The sequence below is a fragment of the Morus notabilis genome, unplaced genomic scaffold (assembly GCF_000414095.1).
Source record: "Morus notabilis unplaced genomic scaffold, ASM41409v2 Scaffold1296, whole genome shotgun sequence".
NCBI lineage: Eukaryota > Viridiplantae > Streptophyta > Magnoliopsida > Rosales > Moraceae > Morus > Morus notabilis.
Genome location: NW_010367016.1, coordinates 1 through 16,558, shown reverse-complemented (window position 1 = coordinate 16,558; position 16,558 = coordinate 1). Strand labels below are relative to the sequence as shown.

General features: G+C 31.7%; 3 protein-coding genes across 3 annotated transcripts in view; 1 reads left to right on the top strand and 2 right to left on the bottom strand.

The window, feature by feature from the left end:
- Positions 1 to 1,904, bottom strand: part of LOC21392585 (probable mitochondrial adenine nucleotide transporter BTL3) — a 7,777-nt gene extending 5,873 nt beyond the window's left edge. The window contains exons 1-2 of the mRNA XM_010111659.2: positions 1,146 to 1,904; positions 599 to 902 (exon numbers count right to left, since the gene is read on the bottom strand). Coding sequence (XP_010109961.1) covers positions 599 to 902; positions 1,146 to 1,555 — 714 coding nt within the window. The 5' untranslated portion in view covers positions 1,556 to 1,904. The remainder of the gene's footprint in view (positions 1 to 598; positions 903 to 1,145) is intronic.
- Positions 1,905 to 7,668: 5,764 nt separating this feature from the next.
- On the bottom strand, positions 7,669 to 8,759 carry LOC21392584 (agglutinin alpha chain). Its single transcript, XM_024174487.1, has 3 exons — positions 8,726 to 8,759; positions 8,076 to 8,273; positions 7,669 to 7,929 (listed from the first exon to the last, which is right to left on the bottom strand). Exons 1-3 carry the CDS (start codon positions 8,726 to 8,728, stop codon positions 7,669 to 7,671), a joined length of 462 nt encoding a protein of 153 aa, XP_024030255.1. The 5' UTR covers positions 8,729 to 8,759.
- Positions 8,760 to 13,623: 4,864 nt separating this feature from the next.
- Positions 13,624 to 16,276, top strand: LOC21392583. Its single transcript, XM_024174486.1, has 6 exons — positions 13,624 to 13,738; positions 13,833 to 13,999; positions 14,099 to 14,224; positions 14,332 to 14,432; positions 15,069 to 15,181; positions 15,764 to 16,276. The coding sequence occupies exons 1-6, from the start codon at positions 13,703 to 13,705 to the stop codon at positions 16,184 to 16,186; spliced, it is 966 nt and encodes a 321-aa protein (XP_024030254.1). The 5' UTR covers positions 13,624 to 13,702; the 3' UTR covers positions 16,187 to 16,276.
- The last annotated feature ends 282 nt before the right edge of the window (positions 16,277 to 16,558 follow it).

The window sequence follows — 16,558 nt, the reverse complement described above, 5'->3', positions numbered from 1 at the left end:
GGGGGCGGGTGGGGGGGCTAAAATCAATGAAATCTTAGTTCTGGCCTTTTCCTTTTTTACCCGAGACATTAGACTGCTGAAAAGCTGAAGAGTCAATTGGCAAAATGCAAACCCACAAAAAACATAAATCTACAGAAATACAAGGAAATGGGGGCGGGTGGGGGGGCTAAAATCAATGAAATCTTAGTTCTGGCCTTTTCCTTTTTTACCCGAGACATTAGACTGCTGAAAAGCTGAAGAGTCAATTGGCAAAATGCAAACCCACAAAAAACATAAATCTACAGAAATACAAGGAAATGTAAACCCAATGATACAGCCACCAAAGACAAGTACGCCCATGCATTTTTCTCATCAGACGGGTAGTCCAAATTGAAAAACATTCCCATGTCAGTCAATCAGTTGATTCAGTAAGTCAAGCATTTTGCGTTATGTGCATATTTTATGTGGCCTAGATAATCCACAGAACAAATGCATGAAGTTATGCATATAGTAAAGACAACAAGCAAGACATGATAGCTTGTTTAATTTAATACAGGTTCTATCATGAATATTAAGCTCAACTGAAAGTCTAATTACAAAGTTCCAAAAGTTCACGTACTGTGTCAAGTGGTAAGCAAAGTACAGTTGCGGTAATGCCAGCCGCAGCACCGGCAATGAACCTCTCAAAATTAGTGGTCTCTTCATTCCCAGAAAATCTGAGCAATTGCTTTCTGTAAGTATCATAAGCGCAAAAATTGACGGCTTTGAACGGCGCTGTGCGAAGGATGTTAAGAAGGTTCCCCTTCCAAAATCCTCTCAAGCCTTGCGAAACCGCGATAGTTTTGACGAGCTCAAATAGTTTCCTCTGCTCACCACGGACTATGTATTCCAGCTTCAATCTCTCAAGTGGTGCCACAAAAGTTCTGAGAGAACAAGAATAGTCAATATCCTCTTATCAACCAAGCACTTAATATATAGGTATTCACATAACCATTAATTAATTGACAAGTACAAATAGTATACAATAATGTTTCTCATAATCAGTTAGCAAATCTTATGTCAGAATCCCAAACCAAATTGTTCACAAAACATGAAATTACCACTCAAGTAGTAATCCAAACATTAAAGATTGAAGATTTTCTTCAACAAGAAGAACCAAAACAGACCTGGAAACCATGGCGGCGATAGCGCCAGCCCATAAATGCTTGGTGGTGTTGACGGCAGCGCCTTTCCGAACCCTAATTTTCTGATTCTTCTTCTTCCTCTCCTCAACCACAGCGTCCTCGTACCCATTCTGAACCAAACACCTCTTCGTCTCGCGAACAATCCCGTCGCTTGTCAAGCTCACCGACAAGAACCTTCCTCCTCCGACTCCGACCGCTTTGAATCGACACAAATTCGACGACGACGACACAGAAGAACCCTTACCAAAACTCTGCTCCGCCGCCGGCGAGACCCAGCGAAGAAAGGAATTATTGGAAACCGCAGGCTCCAGAAACAACCCGCCATTAACAGAGAAGCTCGAGCTTGAAGAAAAGAAAGAGGAATCGGAGCAAGAGAGCTCCGAATTTGACATCTTTAATGATTGGAAACAAGATTTCTCTCAGGTATGCGATTCTCGAGCTTCGATTCCGTCAGAGTAAACGGCGATAAATGAAGTCGGGATTGGAAGGAGTGGGAGCTTCGGAGTTGGATAAAAATGGCGGATTTGGCGGATTTGCTCCCATGGCAGGACGACATGGATTGCGCATTTCAGTTGCCTCACTCCTCGACTCACTCCGAGTTGGTTGAGTTGGTGGCGACTTCAAAAATTTTTCATTTTTACTTTTTTTTTCCCTCTAAATTCGATTTTTTCTCTTTTCCGAAATCCTACTCCTTGGAGACCATCACAATATCATCGGATTGCGGTGTTCTGTTGGGCGCCTCTTCCGTTCTATCTTCGTATGTATTCCTACGTAATAGAGTCACGGTTCTGTGGTTTTTTTTTTTTTTTTTTTTTTTTTTTTGACGTAATATTTTTTTTATCAAAGTTAAATTATGAAATTTTTTTGAATAAAAATATTAAAGGTTTGAAATTCGTTTTAAAATGATTTTATTTTTTATATTAAAATAAAAATTAAAACATTTTTAATTTTAAATAGAAATTATTTTTAAAAATATATTTGGTAGTTTTATTAAGAGATTATTTTCAGTATAAAAAAATTTTATTAATGTCTCTTTCTTTCTCTCTGCACGGAAGGGGAGAAAACGAAAATAAAAAATGAAAAATGACTAAAAGTCATTTTTCATTTCTCTTTTATTTTCAACTAAACCAAAAAATCGTTTTCATTTCTATTTTTTATCTTTATTACGCCAAATGACATTTTAAAAACGTTTTCATTTTTTCTTTTTTGAAAAATGTAAAAAATAAAAACAGGATTAATTCTAAACACGATCGATCCATCGTTTAGTTCGTACTACCACAGGTGTCGTTGAAATTTAAATGATTTGTCATGTGTTCGTAAATGAGGAAATGACACTGTGTAGTTCTCAGGCAGCTGCTGGTTGCATCCTGAATTTATCGTGATTTAGGAAAATGTATCGTAAACTCAAACTTTTGACAATCAAGTGACCAACTATGAATTCAAAATTCTTGACAAATAACTCCAATAAATGACTTGGTTACAAAACGGATTTGACCACGCTTATCACCCATGCACGGTTTTAAAGGGGCTACAACTTAAGAACTAAAAACAAATCATTTTAAACAAGCTCTAATTACCATTGGAACCAAACTAACTGCACCAAATTTATCGAGTTAAATATACAAATAAATCAAAGTCGCTCAATGAGATATCAATTGTGGAACCAAATATTAATAGAGAGCCAATAAGTCTATATCATCTTTAATTCTTTGTACATCGGAGTTGTCCTTTATATTTGAAAAAAAAAAAGAAAAAAAGAAAAAAAAGAAGCTTAAAGGTACCACTAGTATTGAACCCACCACTAGTAAAGAGTGGGTCTTGCAGGACTCACTTTCTTTTCCCAATAAGTCTATATCATCTTTAATTCTTTGTACATCGGAGTTGTCCTTTGAATTTGAAAAAAAAAAAGAAAAAAAGAAAAAAAAGAAGCTTAAAGGCACCACTAGTATTAAACCCACCACTAGTAAAGAGTGGGTCTTGCAGGACTGACTTTCTTTTAATCCAATGCCCATTGCTCATCAAATTTTAATTCAATCAAACAAATCATTTTAAACAAGTCCCACTGGGCCTAATAGCAGCCCCAATTGGGCCTAATACAAAATGATATGATATTTTCTTCAAAACAAGAATAAAAATGAATGTAGGATTATTCAGGTGTGATTATATGCAGGGGCGGAGAAGATAATATCGTATAATCACACTTGAATAACCTTACGTCCATTTTTCTTCTTGTTTTGAAGATAATAGCGTATCATTCTATCGAAATGTGTATGCAACAGAAGTATTTAGAATACTTAAAAAGAAAGGAGAAGAAACAAGAGACAAAATGAGATTTAAGCTTTAAACAAGAGACAAAACTTGTTTTGAAGATAATATCGTTGTTTGAATTTTTATGACTTTTGGCAAAAGATTCGACAAATATTTTTTCTTCCTATTATTTTTCGTTCCCTCCAATAACATAATACGCCGTTAATTAAAATTATAACACCTCAAAAAATTAAATGAGATTAATTAAAATAATTAAGATTTATTAATGTGTTTAATCTGAATTAATTAATTAGTTATTAATAAATATTTTTGACGAGTAAATTTAAATATTTTTAAAGAATTTAAATATTTTCAATAATTATATTTTTATTCAAAAATGTGTATAAGTACATTTCTGAACTGTTATTTTAAATATTTAGACACTTATTTTTCTTTTCTCTTTCTTTTTTTTTCTTTTTCTTTTTCTTTTTTCTTTTTTTCTTTTTCCCCTTTTTCCTTTCCCTTCCCGTGGGCTGTCTCTCTCTCTCTCTCTCCTTTTCCGGCCATTACTCCCTCCCTCTTTTTTTCTCTCTCTTGCTGGCTGGCCGAGAGCCTCAGAAGAAAAAAAAAAATGAAAATGAGAGAATTTGAAGGAAAAACGAGTTTCAATCACTTTGAGGTAAGGATTTCATGAAAATCCATACCTGGATTTGAATTATTGGTTTGAGAATATAAAATTTTGGTTAGATTTAAATAATTTCGTGTTAGGGTTTGAATTTAAACAATTGTTGTTAAAATTGATTGAAATTTAAGGATTTTTAATTATTGGACTTGTTTAGTTGATTGAAAACTGATTTAGATCAATAATTTTGTAAATTTAGAAAATTTAGGTTGATTTAAAATTGCGGCTGAACTCGGTGAATTGAACCGAGTTGCCTACATACCCTCGTTGAGGGATCAAGCCACTTGTAGTTTGAATTTGGAATTGAGATTTGTGTTTGGATAATTTAGTTTTAAATTTTGAATTTGTATTTGGATAATTCCAAGGTGTATGACCGTCTGAGAAATTAAAAGAACTTTAAAAATTTGACTTGAAATTTGAAATTTAGATAATTCCTCGGTATATGACCATGTGAGGAATTAAAAGGCCTTTTTGAAATTTGATTTAAGATTTGAATTTGGATAATTCCTATGTTGAATTTAGTTTAGAATTTGTTGTAATTTCAAATTTGAATTTGAATAATTCCTCAATATATGACTGTATGAGAAATTAAAATGATTTTAGAATTTTAACTTGAGATTTAAGTTTTGGTAATTTCAATGTGGAATTTAATTTGAATTTCAAAATTGTGACTGCGTCTAGATTTTGAATTTCAAAACAGAGCAACTAACATTTAGGGTTTTTCTTTAAGAATATTTTATAAGTTATTAATTTGAATGTCAAGTTATGGTTCATAATCAGATAAGTTATGGACAAACTTATTAAGTTATGGTTCATAACCAAATAAATTATGGATAAAAATAATAATTTAGTTTATTTATTAACTTACGGAACTATTGACTTAGTAATTTTAATTAATCTCAAATCTAATTTTCCTTTTCTCCTTTTTTCATACTTGAGCCTGCACCTTGGCCCGTAACTTTCAGACTTGGCCCTTATAAAGCCCGTAACTTTCAGACTTGGCCCTTATAAAGCCGAAAAAGAAAATTAAAATTTCAAAACTGAGATTTTGGGCTCATTTTGGCTCGTGCCGGCCTGGAACCTCGGATTTGCGGGTTTTATGTACAGCCCTTTCTCTACACAACGTTTGTTACGTGGGAATTTCCTTTTGTTTCTTTCATTGCCTATATATAGGCACTTGAAGAAAGAGAACCGTCCCTTTTTTTTTCTTTCTTTTTTTTTTTTTTTAAATTTTTTATCCTCCACTTTCATTCTGATTGGTTCCTTTTTACGGCCCACGTTGCTTTTCACCAGACTTCCCACTAACACATTTTTATCTTTGCCCATGCATCCACTTCCTCCGGAATTTATCCAACTTCCCACGTGACCATATATATATATATATATTACTATTTTTTATTCACTTTATTTTTTTGTTTCAACACGCATATAACAAAAATAAGAGAAATTATATTGGCATCCCTTAATTGTACAAAGCACTCCATGACTAAGAAAATGATTAAAAAAGACAACTTAAAAAAAAAAAAAAAACAAAAGAGCATATTCATCCACCCACTTCCCCTATTTTCTAATTTTCCGTGTCTTCTTCTGTTTTCCTTCACTCTCGCTGTCATATAATCAGTGGCGGAGTCGAGAATTTTGTTCAGTGGAAGCATGATTGAACTAAAATTTTAATCTAAATTTATAATGATGTAATTTTTAACCTTAACTTATCTATTTTTTTTCCTTTGATTCTAAATGAATTAAGCTAGAGTTAAACATTTTTTTAGAATCAATAGAGTTAAATTGAATTTTCAACGTTTAAAGTCTTAAAACTTGTAAATTTTTATGGTAGCATGGTTAATTTTAGACTTAAATTTGAAATAAGAATATACTTAAAAACCAAAAATCAATGTCCAATTGAAATTTTCTTTAAAAAACTATGGAGAAACGACAATAAAAAAATTTGAGTGGGGGCAAACAAGGAGAAAAATGTGTTAAAAAATTGTAACCCTGGGGTCAAATTGTAAGAGGAGTGTTTGGGTCCAGTGGGGGCAGCTGCCCCAACTAGGACTAATATAGCTCCGCCCCTGCATATAATCACACCTGAATAACTCTACATCTATTTTTCTTGTTGTTTTGAAGATAATATCGTATCATCCTGTCGAAATTCGTATGCAACAGAAATATTGAGAAGACTTGAAAAGAAAGGAGAAGCAACAAGAGAAAAAAAATGAAATTTAAGCTTTATATATTAATTTTTGTTGTTTGAAACTTTTTTATCTGTATGATTAGTTTTCTATATATATACATCAATCAAAAAAAATTCTATCTTAACCTATAATAAAGGATTAAAAAAATAAGAAAAAGAGGACGGAAAGAAAGAGGCATTAAGAAAGATGGTTCATGTGTTCTATAAGTTTCCTATTTTATTTTTGGAACGAAAATATTTATGATGTCAATGATATGAAAAAGCATCCAATATTTGTGGATTGAATTCATCATAATTGGTTGTCGTTAATGATTTTACGCCAAAAAAAAAAAAAAAAAGAAATGAAAAAAGCTTATGGGGTGTGGAGACGATGTCAAACCATTTTGGGGGTGTGCAAGGATATAATTGTAATAAAGAGATTATATTTTTCAAATGAAGTGCCTTAATAAAAATATGGGATGTTAATAAAATTTCCCCGAAAATAAATGCTGAGATGGTATGCATGAGTTGGATGTTTAACACCAAATTATAGGTTGTTTTGTATAGTTTGGATGTTTAATACCAAATTACAGGTTTTTCAGAATTTGTAGTTATGGAAGTCTGCCCTTGGTAATGATTAATAACCAACTTGCCATATCCTAGGTGACATTCAGATATATTATTAGTTCCAACACAGGATTCATATATCTTCATGATTGAAAAATCAATTTTCAAATGCAACATGTTAATTTGTAATTTTCATGTAATTCCATTTTTGAGATCATAATTGTATTAATTTCCAAGTAATTAAAGTGGTATCCAAGTTGTGCTCTACTGATTCCAATTTGGATATCTTCCAAGGCTATATCTTGGAAAATCTGAATAAGTTGAGATGGACAAGATAATCAAGAGATAATCATAACCTTTTTTTTTTCCCATATTGAAAAATTTGAGGATTTAAGATATAAACAAGTATTTATAATTACTAAAGGCCGTATCTAATTAAAGATATAATGAATAAATTTAACTAAAAAAATAGTGGGAAAAAAAGACCAAGACAACAAAATATTTAATATCTCACTGAATTTTATTTAATCAGCTCTATATATAGAGCTTAGTTCAAACATCACAATAATACATCATATATTACACAGACGAGAAGAAGCTCTACATAGAGAGCCTGCTCTTTATAGAGAGCTTATTTTTTAAACATACTCATCAAATCATTCCTAGGTATATATCATGGTAATAAAAGTCAGTAACACCAACAATTATTACCACACACTTATTCATGATTTGAGTTTATTTATTTATATAATCACACAGAAAGCCAAGACATCTTAAAGATGTCTTGTTTTTATTTACTAATAATACACTGGTGATACATATACACACACACACATATATTAAGGTGTTCTTTGGTGAAATCCAATCGAATTCAGGTAATAACCGTTGCTTCTTCCTTCAAATCCAGAAATAAAGGCACCATCTGGGATTTGGGCATTGAAAGGTGTGCCTTCTTCAACTCCATATGGTCCATAGATATTCTCGTTGGTCGTAAATTTGATCGACCGTACTACAGGAGTCGTTGTAGGGTCATAAGGCACAACACCAACGTGCCCACTTACTCCAGTAATCCTCTCCCCCTCTCGGAAGTTAAAGTAAGCCTGGATTTCAAAGATTAATAAAAAAGAAAATTTTATATACACATACAGAGAAAGATGTAGCCATTCTTTATTGTTATTTTTTAGATATATGGGGCTTTCACATAATTTATCTAATAAATAAATAAATAAATAAATAACAAACTAACATCTCCTGGACGGTAACTGAAGTCACCACTTGGATGTCCGGGCCCTAGATCAGGATTGCCGTTCAAGTCGTACACAGCACGAAAAGACCCGACTGCTCCCTTGTATGTAAGTTTGATACCTCGAACTCCAGTATGTCCGGACCCATCATCCCAAGGTTTGCCATCAGGCCCTCCAAATGGTCCAATTGTTGTAGCAGACTGCAAAATATTTTTGAAGGGACAGTTAAATATTCAAATACACACACACATATATGTGTATATATATTTACAAGCTTTCGTTGTATTATATTACCAATAAGCTTTAAATACTTCGTCGACCTTTCTATACACACAACAAATACACACTGTATATATAATATGGAATCTGCTAAACTGAAACTAATTTCAGTTTTTTTTTTTTTTTTTTTTTTTTTTTTTTTTTTTTTTTAAGAAAAAGAAGATCAAACTAACTTCGCTCAAGGTTGGAAAATCAATCATGACTGTACGTTAAAGGAGCATTATTTCTAACTCTTCTTATGCTTTTCTTTTTCATAAAAAACTTAAAGAATACATGAAAAAACTGGTGTTTTTTTTTATTCATCTATATCGTAAGTGTATATGTGTTTCTGTGTGTCACAGCAAAAAGCATATCTATAGCTAATGACTCTCACCATCGTTTGCTTCTTCAATGAAGAGGAATGCGGATTTGGATATGGAGAAGTGTGTGGGTTTACTGGGTTGGCTTAGCGCTCTATATATAGAGATATTGCAGCAACTAACTTATTTGGTATTTAATGCTTCTTTAAGGTCGAAGGTTTAGCTAGATAGATGGTTTGACAACGATCATGGATGTAGAAAAGTCAATGATTAGCTTTCACACGTAAAATGTCAACGAATATATTTTATTGTTTCTATGAATGCAGACCTGAAAATGGACAAAATAACGTGCGGTGTATTTTGATATATCTCATCTTTCGGATTCTTGCATGCTGGCAGCGAAAGATTCTCGGCACCGTTTTAGGAGATAGGGTAATTATTATAAAAGTTTACATTAAAATTTATAAATTTAAATAATAAAATTATAAAAATTACGATAACTTGTGAAATTTAAATTTTATAATAATTTACGTTAAAATTTGAAAACTCAAACGATTCATTATAAAATTTAAAATTTTATAAATTATTATTCAAATTTACTATTTTATCATTTAAATTTATAAATTTTAACATAAAATTTCATAAATTATCGTATTTCCCGATACGGTGCAAGAAAAAAGTGTCCTGTTAACATAAAAGGATCCTCTCTCATGTTATTACAAGATGATCAACAACTTTTACGACTTTTGGTGAAAGATTCGACAAATCCTTTTTTTTTTCCTATTATTTTCTGCTGCAAATTTCTCAAACCAAAGATCAACATGAAGGGAAGGAAAAAAAATTTGACAAATCTATAATTTTCGTACGAGTGATGATAAGAACAAAGTGCCTGTTATGCAAAACAAATAAAAATAAAAGCAACAGAAAAAAGTATTTCTTTTTTTGTTTTTCTTTTAACCAGTCATAAGCGTAGCACGTGCTGATTAGTAACAATATAATACATAAACAAAATGATTATGTGGATATTAGATTTTGGAAATGCCGGGAAAAGAACAGGTTGAGGTTTTTTTGTATAATTTCTTACAATTGATTTCCAAAACATAAAATAAAATAAAATAAAAAAACCAAATAAAGCAAAACAGAAGAAAACCTTACAACTGGTTTATTTTATGATGTTTTTTTTTTATTTTTATTTTTATTTTTTATTTTTTTTAAGAATGTCATGGGAGTAACAAGTAAAAGAATGTAAATAGTAATATTTATGTGAATAGTAAAATAAATTTGTAATTTTTGTCTCATGAAATTTGACATTATTAATTAGCTATAGCTATGAAAAGACTTATAAGAGATAAGAATATGTATATATATATATATATACACACACAATAAGCTTATTTTTCCATTATAAATTTTGTTTAAATGGCTATTAGATTTTTTTTCCTTTTCTATTACCTATTGTTTATTTTTTGTTCCTTTTTTAGTATTCTTTTTTTTTTCAATATCTTTTTTTACAATACTTTCCTTTAATCCTTTTAAATATGTTTCTAATTAAGTTTGTTTCCCTCAAAATACCCTATATAAGTTTAGCTCTTTCTTCTTCTTCTTCTCTTTCTCCAAATGTTCTCTTTTTTTATTTTTTCTTAAAACTTTTTTGTTTAGTTTTTCTACTTTTCTTTTGTGTATTATCTTTTTTTTTTCCCCTTATACTCTTTGTTAATTCAATTTTTTTGACAATATTCTTCTTTAAAATTATTTTTTCTTACTTTTTTTTTTATTAAAATTGTCCGTTCAAGTAAACCCCTATTTAATTTTTTTTAAATACTTCTTTTCCTTCTCCAATTAGTGGATCTATTATTTCTAAGAAAGTCACGTGTTTTAACGCGAAATTAAACCTTTAATGTTATTCTCTATGTTTATAGTACGTGACTCAGTCAATAATTTTAAAAGAATAACAAAAAATTATCCAAATATAATTCTCCAAAACCTTTATGGTGAGACCCCATATTTAGCTCCACCGATGGAACAAGTAAAATGTACGCTTTAACATGATATTCTATTGGTTAGAGATGAGGGTCTATTATTGATAGAATATACCGGTATGCACCTTATTTGCTTTTTTTTCCTTTTTTTAGAGGTACACTATAGTTTTTTAGCTTTTTATTTTTTTAAATTTTTTTAAAAAAGACTCATTCACCCCATGTGAACAAGATTTCACCTGCCACCCCTCCAATATCGTCAAACAAAACCGCTGGCGACCTCTGCAACTAAACACCACCCCCTCCTCGCCTGACGACAGGAGCACTGTACCTGAACTCACGAACCAACAATAATAATACTAAAACCAACAATAAGTCTTTCTTTTGCAAATAATACTAAAATAGTCCATAAAATCTAAAGAAAATAGTACAACTCTGGAACAATATTGACCAATACAGTTTATATACAGAAATACAGTATATCTTAGAATTAAAAACTGTTAATTCAAAACAAACTAACCACTTCGAATCTCGCGCATTCAATCCATTAGCATTCACTTGCCATGCTGTAAATCTAAACCGCTAACGTTGGAAGGGTTTAATACATTGAAAATAGAGGAAAAAGTGAACGAAAGGCTCAGTATGATATAATTTTAGAAAAACTTTATAAATTAAAAATAACGTGCACGGTCAAAACATATCATTTAGAACCAAACATCATTTTTTTGAAAGGAAAATAAACTTAAATTTTCAGTTTCACGCATCAACAAGTAATTTATAAACTATAATAAATTACTTACAGTAATTGCAAGGCCATAACACCACCGTAGTGGCCCGTGCGGGTTTCAGGTCATGCCCTTAATGATATGATCTCTATATCCCAATCACTAGGCCATCAGCATTGTTACCATTTCTTAAAACGTCTTATTTTAAAAATATATATGTTAAACCTTAATTCAGTTCATTATGGATTCAGTACCATAAATCATGTTATTTCCTCAAACTACTCTTCTTTATAAAACATGTTTTGTCTTAAAAACATTTCCATAGTCCAAAACACTTCAGAGCAAGGCTAACAGGGATATGGACAATATGACGACCCTCCTAGGTGGCCGCCACCGTAGCTTAATTTTTTTAACTTGTACTTACTCGGGTTTCTTCAAATTTGTGAAACATTTTTTTTTAAATATAAGAAGGAATAATTTCATAATTCGTAACAATAATTTCAAGAGAATGAATCCCTAAATTTCTTTAAGCTTTTCTTAATTTCAGTTAAGATAAAACCTTCTAGAAATATCTTTCAAACAGAGCAGCGTTTCAACTCTTGTTTCAAATACTTTTTAAAAGCCTTTCTAAAACTAGTCAATTCAATCGGGCCATTTAATTTGACTTTTAAATTGATTTTGTGAGAAATCTTAAATTCAAGTACATCTTAAAGTCCTTTTAAAATCCATCATTTAAATCGTCATGTTTAAAATTCATTTATTTGTTGCATGCACTGTTGCAATGTTCTAAAACTTAAGTACTCAAAACTAGGGTTGTTAGCTACAACCTCGGTTTCCTTAACATACATATATACATATACTTTTTAAACATACGTGCTTGAAACCTTTGAATCATATAGACATATACATGATTTTACTTAAACTTACTGCGGAAGATTTGAGTGTTAGCGGTATCCATTCCCATCTCCACCATTCGTCCGCCACTCGCCATTGCCCTTCAAGGATTGCTGATAGGTTTCTTACCTACAGCATGAACATATCTGATTGAGCTTTCGCTCAGCAAGTAGGAACTATCTTCGCAAAATAACTGTGAGTACACATGATATTCTACTGGTAGTCATCGACTTTTCAGCAGTCAGATACGCATCAAAATCTGTCTGTTATACATACTTTTTAAATTTAATGTGATTTTGACTAAATCTAACGGTCAAAAACTGGGACTACCGGTAGACCGGCGCTTACCGGAGAAGGTCGGTCCCTTCTTTCTTCTTTTGTTGCTGATTATGTGTATAGTCCTAGGTTTGTTCCTCTATTATTTGAATGAGTTATTTATCTTTTTACATCCTATATTTTATTTTTATTTAGAAATATACTATCGGTTTTTAATCTCATCAAAATTATACCTTTGGTTTAAGGACTAAATTGCTAAACAAGCATAGTTCAAAATTCTTTTTTAAAAAAGTGAAAGATAATAAATAATGAAAAGTAAAGTGCCATTTATAAGAGACAACCTCTAGACAAATATACAGTTAAAAAAGGGCACAAAAAGGTGAAGCGCTAAACAAGTGGAGTTAAAAGAAATAAAATTTCAAAGGGTTTTAAGGTTAAGTGACTATGGTAGAGAAATAGAGCAAAAAAAAAAGTAGGGGGAAAAAAAAGGAAGCCATGGAACGGATTGGACTACCCGAAGTGAATGGTGAAGACCATACGGCTCTTTTATTAATATTAATGTTGAGACCTTCTCTGATAAATTGGTAGGGTCAATTCTTGATAATTATTTCTGATCAAAATCATATTAAATTAAAAAATAAATATAAAACAGTTAGTTTTTGATTTGATGATTAAAAAATAAAAAAATATTAATAATTAATTTTTTTTAAGCCTAAGAATTTCCCATTATGATTAAGACTAGATAAGGATTAATTTTGGGATTTCACATCTTTACCCCTCTGCCCAGTCAATCGAGGGCCTACTTGTTCACACTGTTGACGGCTGAGCTCAACTAAAATGTTGATCCAACGGCTATAGATAGGCTCAATCCCAAGATGTTTCCAAGGTTCCTCGTGATGGAATTTTCCTTTTCTTAATCTTATGACAACTTGGGAGCTTTTTATCGCTAAAGATTTAATGCACTCACTAAACGTCTTTTAACTAGTGGGGTTACAACAACAACATGGAAGCTTTCACAACACCAGGAATCTTTTTGAATTTCTTTTTCTAAGGGAGTAAGGAAGTGCGACGAATCTTTTGTGTATGAATACATAGACGGGAAACTTTTAATTCATTTCAACACCGCTTCCCAATTCTGAGATACAGATAGTTTTTGAAGTCAGGAAGCTAAACTTTCTCCATGGCTAACTGTACCGGCGATTCCTGTGTCCCTCCGGTTATAAGCTATAACCATTGAAAACTCATATATATATATATAAATAATTTCTTTTCTTAATCTCTAATAAGCTTTTATTGATCATATTCATCAGGAAAATACCTACATAGAGGAATTGATATATGAAGCAATATCAGGTTGGGTGTCTTACCTCCACATAAAGAAATCAAGTCGGGGTGAGCTTCGAACCTCCTGCGATCACTTGGCGTCCCTTTCGTCTGATCTCGCTCACATTCCCAAACCACATACTCCTTGCCAAGTGTAAGGGATTCTTATAAAATTTTTTTTGCTACTATCGTATATGAATCATCTGTTTATCTCTTCTTTTTTTCTGAACCAATTTAAAAAAAAAAAAAAAAGTTGTCAGGACCCAGATGACAATGTGCTGTGTTTATGCTGCAAGGGGGTTTTCTGTAGCCGGCTTGTTAACAAGCACAATCAAGAACATCGTGGCAAGACAGACCACTGCTTTGAATTTGTCTACAGGTACCAATATCTAATTGCCCATTTCTTGAGAAGCTCTCTCTCTCTCTCTCTGTTTTTAGGTTTGAATTTATTTGTCTCATTGCCTTGTGGGGTTGTTTAAAAAACAGAGATTTATCATTTCGGTGCATCTCCTGCGACTCCTATTTAGATGCGCAAGCGATCGAGCAACTCCGTCCTGTCTATATAAAGGCTTATATTCAGAAATTCGGTGAGGCTTCAACTTTTACTTTTAGGGCAGTTTATTGCCCACCATGGCATTGGCAAAATAACCAAAGAGCTTTTTGACGTCAAAGGAATATCTACATGATCTTAGTGATGACATATTTTGTGTCTATCTACCTTAAACATCCTCTCCTCTATTATAAAATTCATTAACACTATATGCTTCAATGTCAGCCCTTTCTATTTTCATATGATCTAAACTAATGTTGAATTTCTATGTCCTGTTCAGTTTACCGATTCGAGTTTTCTTTTAAAGTTGAGATATAATTTTATATAAGAGCTTTTAATTGTAACAGAAAATGTAACAGAAAAAGGTAACAAAATTTAAATTAAAAACTCAAATAAGTTAAATGAACGAGACATGTCTTTTAGAAATATCATGTTTTACCATGACTTTTCAAAAATGGTATAAACCTTACATGTATTTTCATTTTCATGTTAGAAATATTCCAGGCATTGATTCCGATAGTTAAATTTTTGGAAATGGTCATATTGTCGTTGTGAACCTGTTTCCGAACACTAGAAAGCAGATACTGTAAACTAATTGTCAAACATCCATTTTAGTCCTTTTGTTTTATTAAACTAGTTCCTAACATTTAAAATTTCAATTGCAATTCCATAGCCCTAAAGGGTCCTTTAGCAGCGGCACTACAAAGAAAAATACAGACTAGCTCATCATGTTCTGCAGTTCAATCCTTTGACAACAAAGAAGACAAAAGCTGTCCAATCAAGACGGTAGGTAGAGGTTAATTTTTTTGGTTTTATATTGAAGGAAAAAAAATCAGGAAATCTAAATTTTACTCCCGTTTATGTGGTTTTTGTTTTTGGGTTACTTCATTTTAGTTCCTAAACTAGAGGTTGAATCCCGTTTTAGTTTCCATTTTGAAATGTCATAAAACGAGTCCCCAATCTATCAAGTTTGTCACAAATTATTCATCATGGTCATCCAATTTTTAAAATCTTGAGGAAAAAGCCTGTCACGATCATTTTTGGTTTAGTTGGAGTTCATTTTATAATTTTACATCTTAGGGCACACCTGTTTAAAAGGAAGTCTCACAATTTTCCATCTAGATTTTAACTGTTGGATCGACAAGAGGTATGAATTTTTAGACATTTTGGTTAGGATGGTTTAAAAATCAGGGATCAAAATAAAATTTTTACCTACAATTCGTGGACTAAAAGTGAGTACGACCTTTATTTTTTATGTTGAAGTTGATGATTTTATTTTCTTGAATGTTCGTTTTAGTATATGCATCCCACATTTCTTTGCTAAAGATGATTTTTTAATGAAAAAAAAAATCTATTTCTATGTTTTAGAATCCATCTCAAACCAACAAATCCTGCAATGAAGAAATAACTTTTTTGAATCGAAAATGTAAGTGCGGGAAGACGGCAGATCTGAAGATATCTGAATCAAAAGAAAATCCAAACAAACTTATCTATTGCTGCCCAAAAAAGGGGGATGGTTGCAATTTTCTTGCAATGTGGGAACGAGATGATCCAGCGTGCTCTATTGTTGGTGGTTCCTCTTCAAAACAAGAAATTTGTTTGAATTTTAAGAATGATGCAGCTCCAATTCCTGATATTGGTGCTCGTGCTCCTACATCAAACCCAAGGATTATTGAACGGATCGTGGCTTTGGAAGCAAATGTTGCTGCAGGAAAAATGCTTGTTTTGTTCAATCTCTTGGTTGTGTTTCTTGGCTTATTTGTTATGGTTTGTGTGCTGGTTAAAATTTAACTGGTTGTAGTCACCTATATATGCTAAGTTGTTGGAATATTGTTCTGTTTTTTATTTTATTTTAGTATGGATGTTAAAAAATGTTGAAAATGACGGATTCAGGTTTATATTAGGAAATATTGTATTTTAATTATGAAGATTTTACAACAAGAAAAGAGAAATATTAACATTACTTTTTCTGTCACTCTTGCATTCACTGTTTGACACGTGGATCTAACTATCTCATTTTTTATTTAAATAATAATATATTATGTCAATAGAGCTCACGTGTCAAATATTAAATGTAAAGCGTGACAGAATGAATGATGCTAACATTTCTCGCTAAGAAATATTGTATTACTTATTTTTTGTATCCTGATTTGTAGTCTATAT

Bases quoted from the DNA above. Each gene is read 5' to 3' on its own strand.
- LOC21392584 (XM_024174487.1), bottom strand. The intron at 7,930-8,075 runs GTTAGTTTGTTA...TTTGAAATCCAG, and splicing joins TCAGTTACCGTCCAGGAGAT to GCTTACTTTAACTTCCGAGA.
- LOC21392583 (XM_024174486.1), top strand. From the start codon at position 13,703: ATGGCTAACTGTACCGGCGATTCCTGTGTCCCTCCG. The intron at 13,739-13,832 runs GTTATAAGCTAT...CATATTCATCAG, and splicing joins GCGATTCCTGTGTCCCTCCG to GAAAATACCTACATAGAGGA. The intron at 14,000-14,098 runs GTAAGGGATTCT...AAAAAAAAAAAG, and splicing joins CCACATACTCCTTGCCAAGT to TTGTCAGGACCCAGATGACA.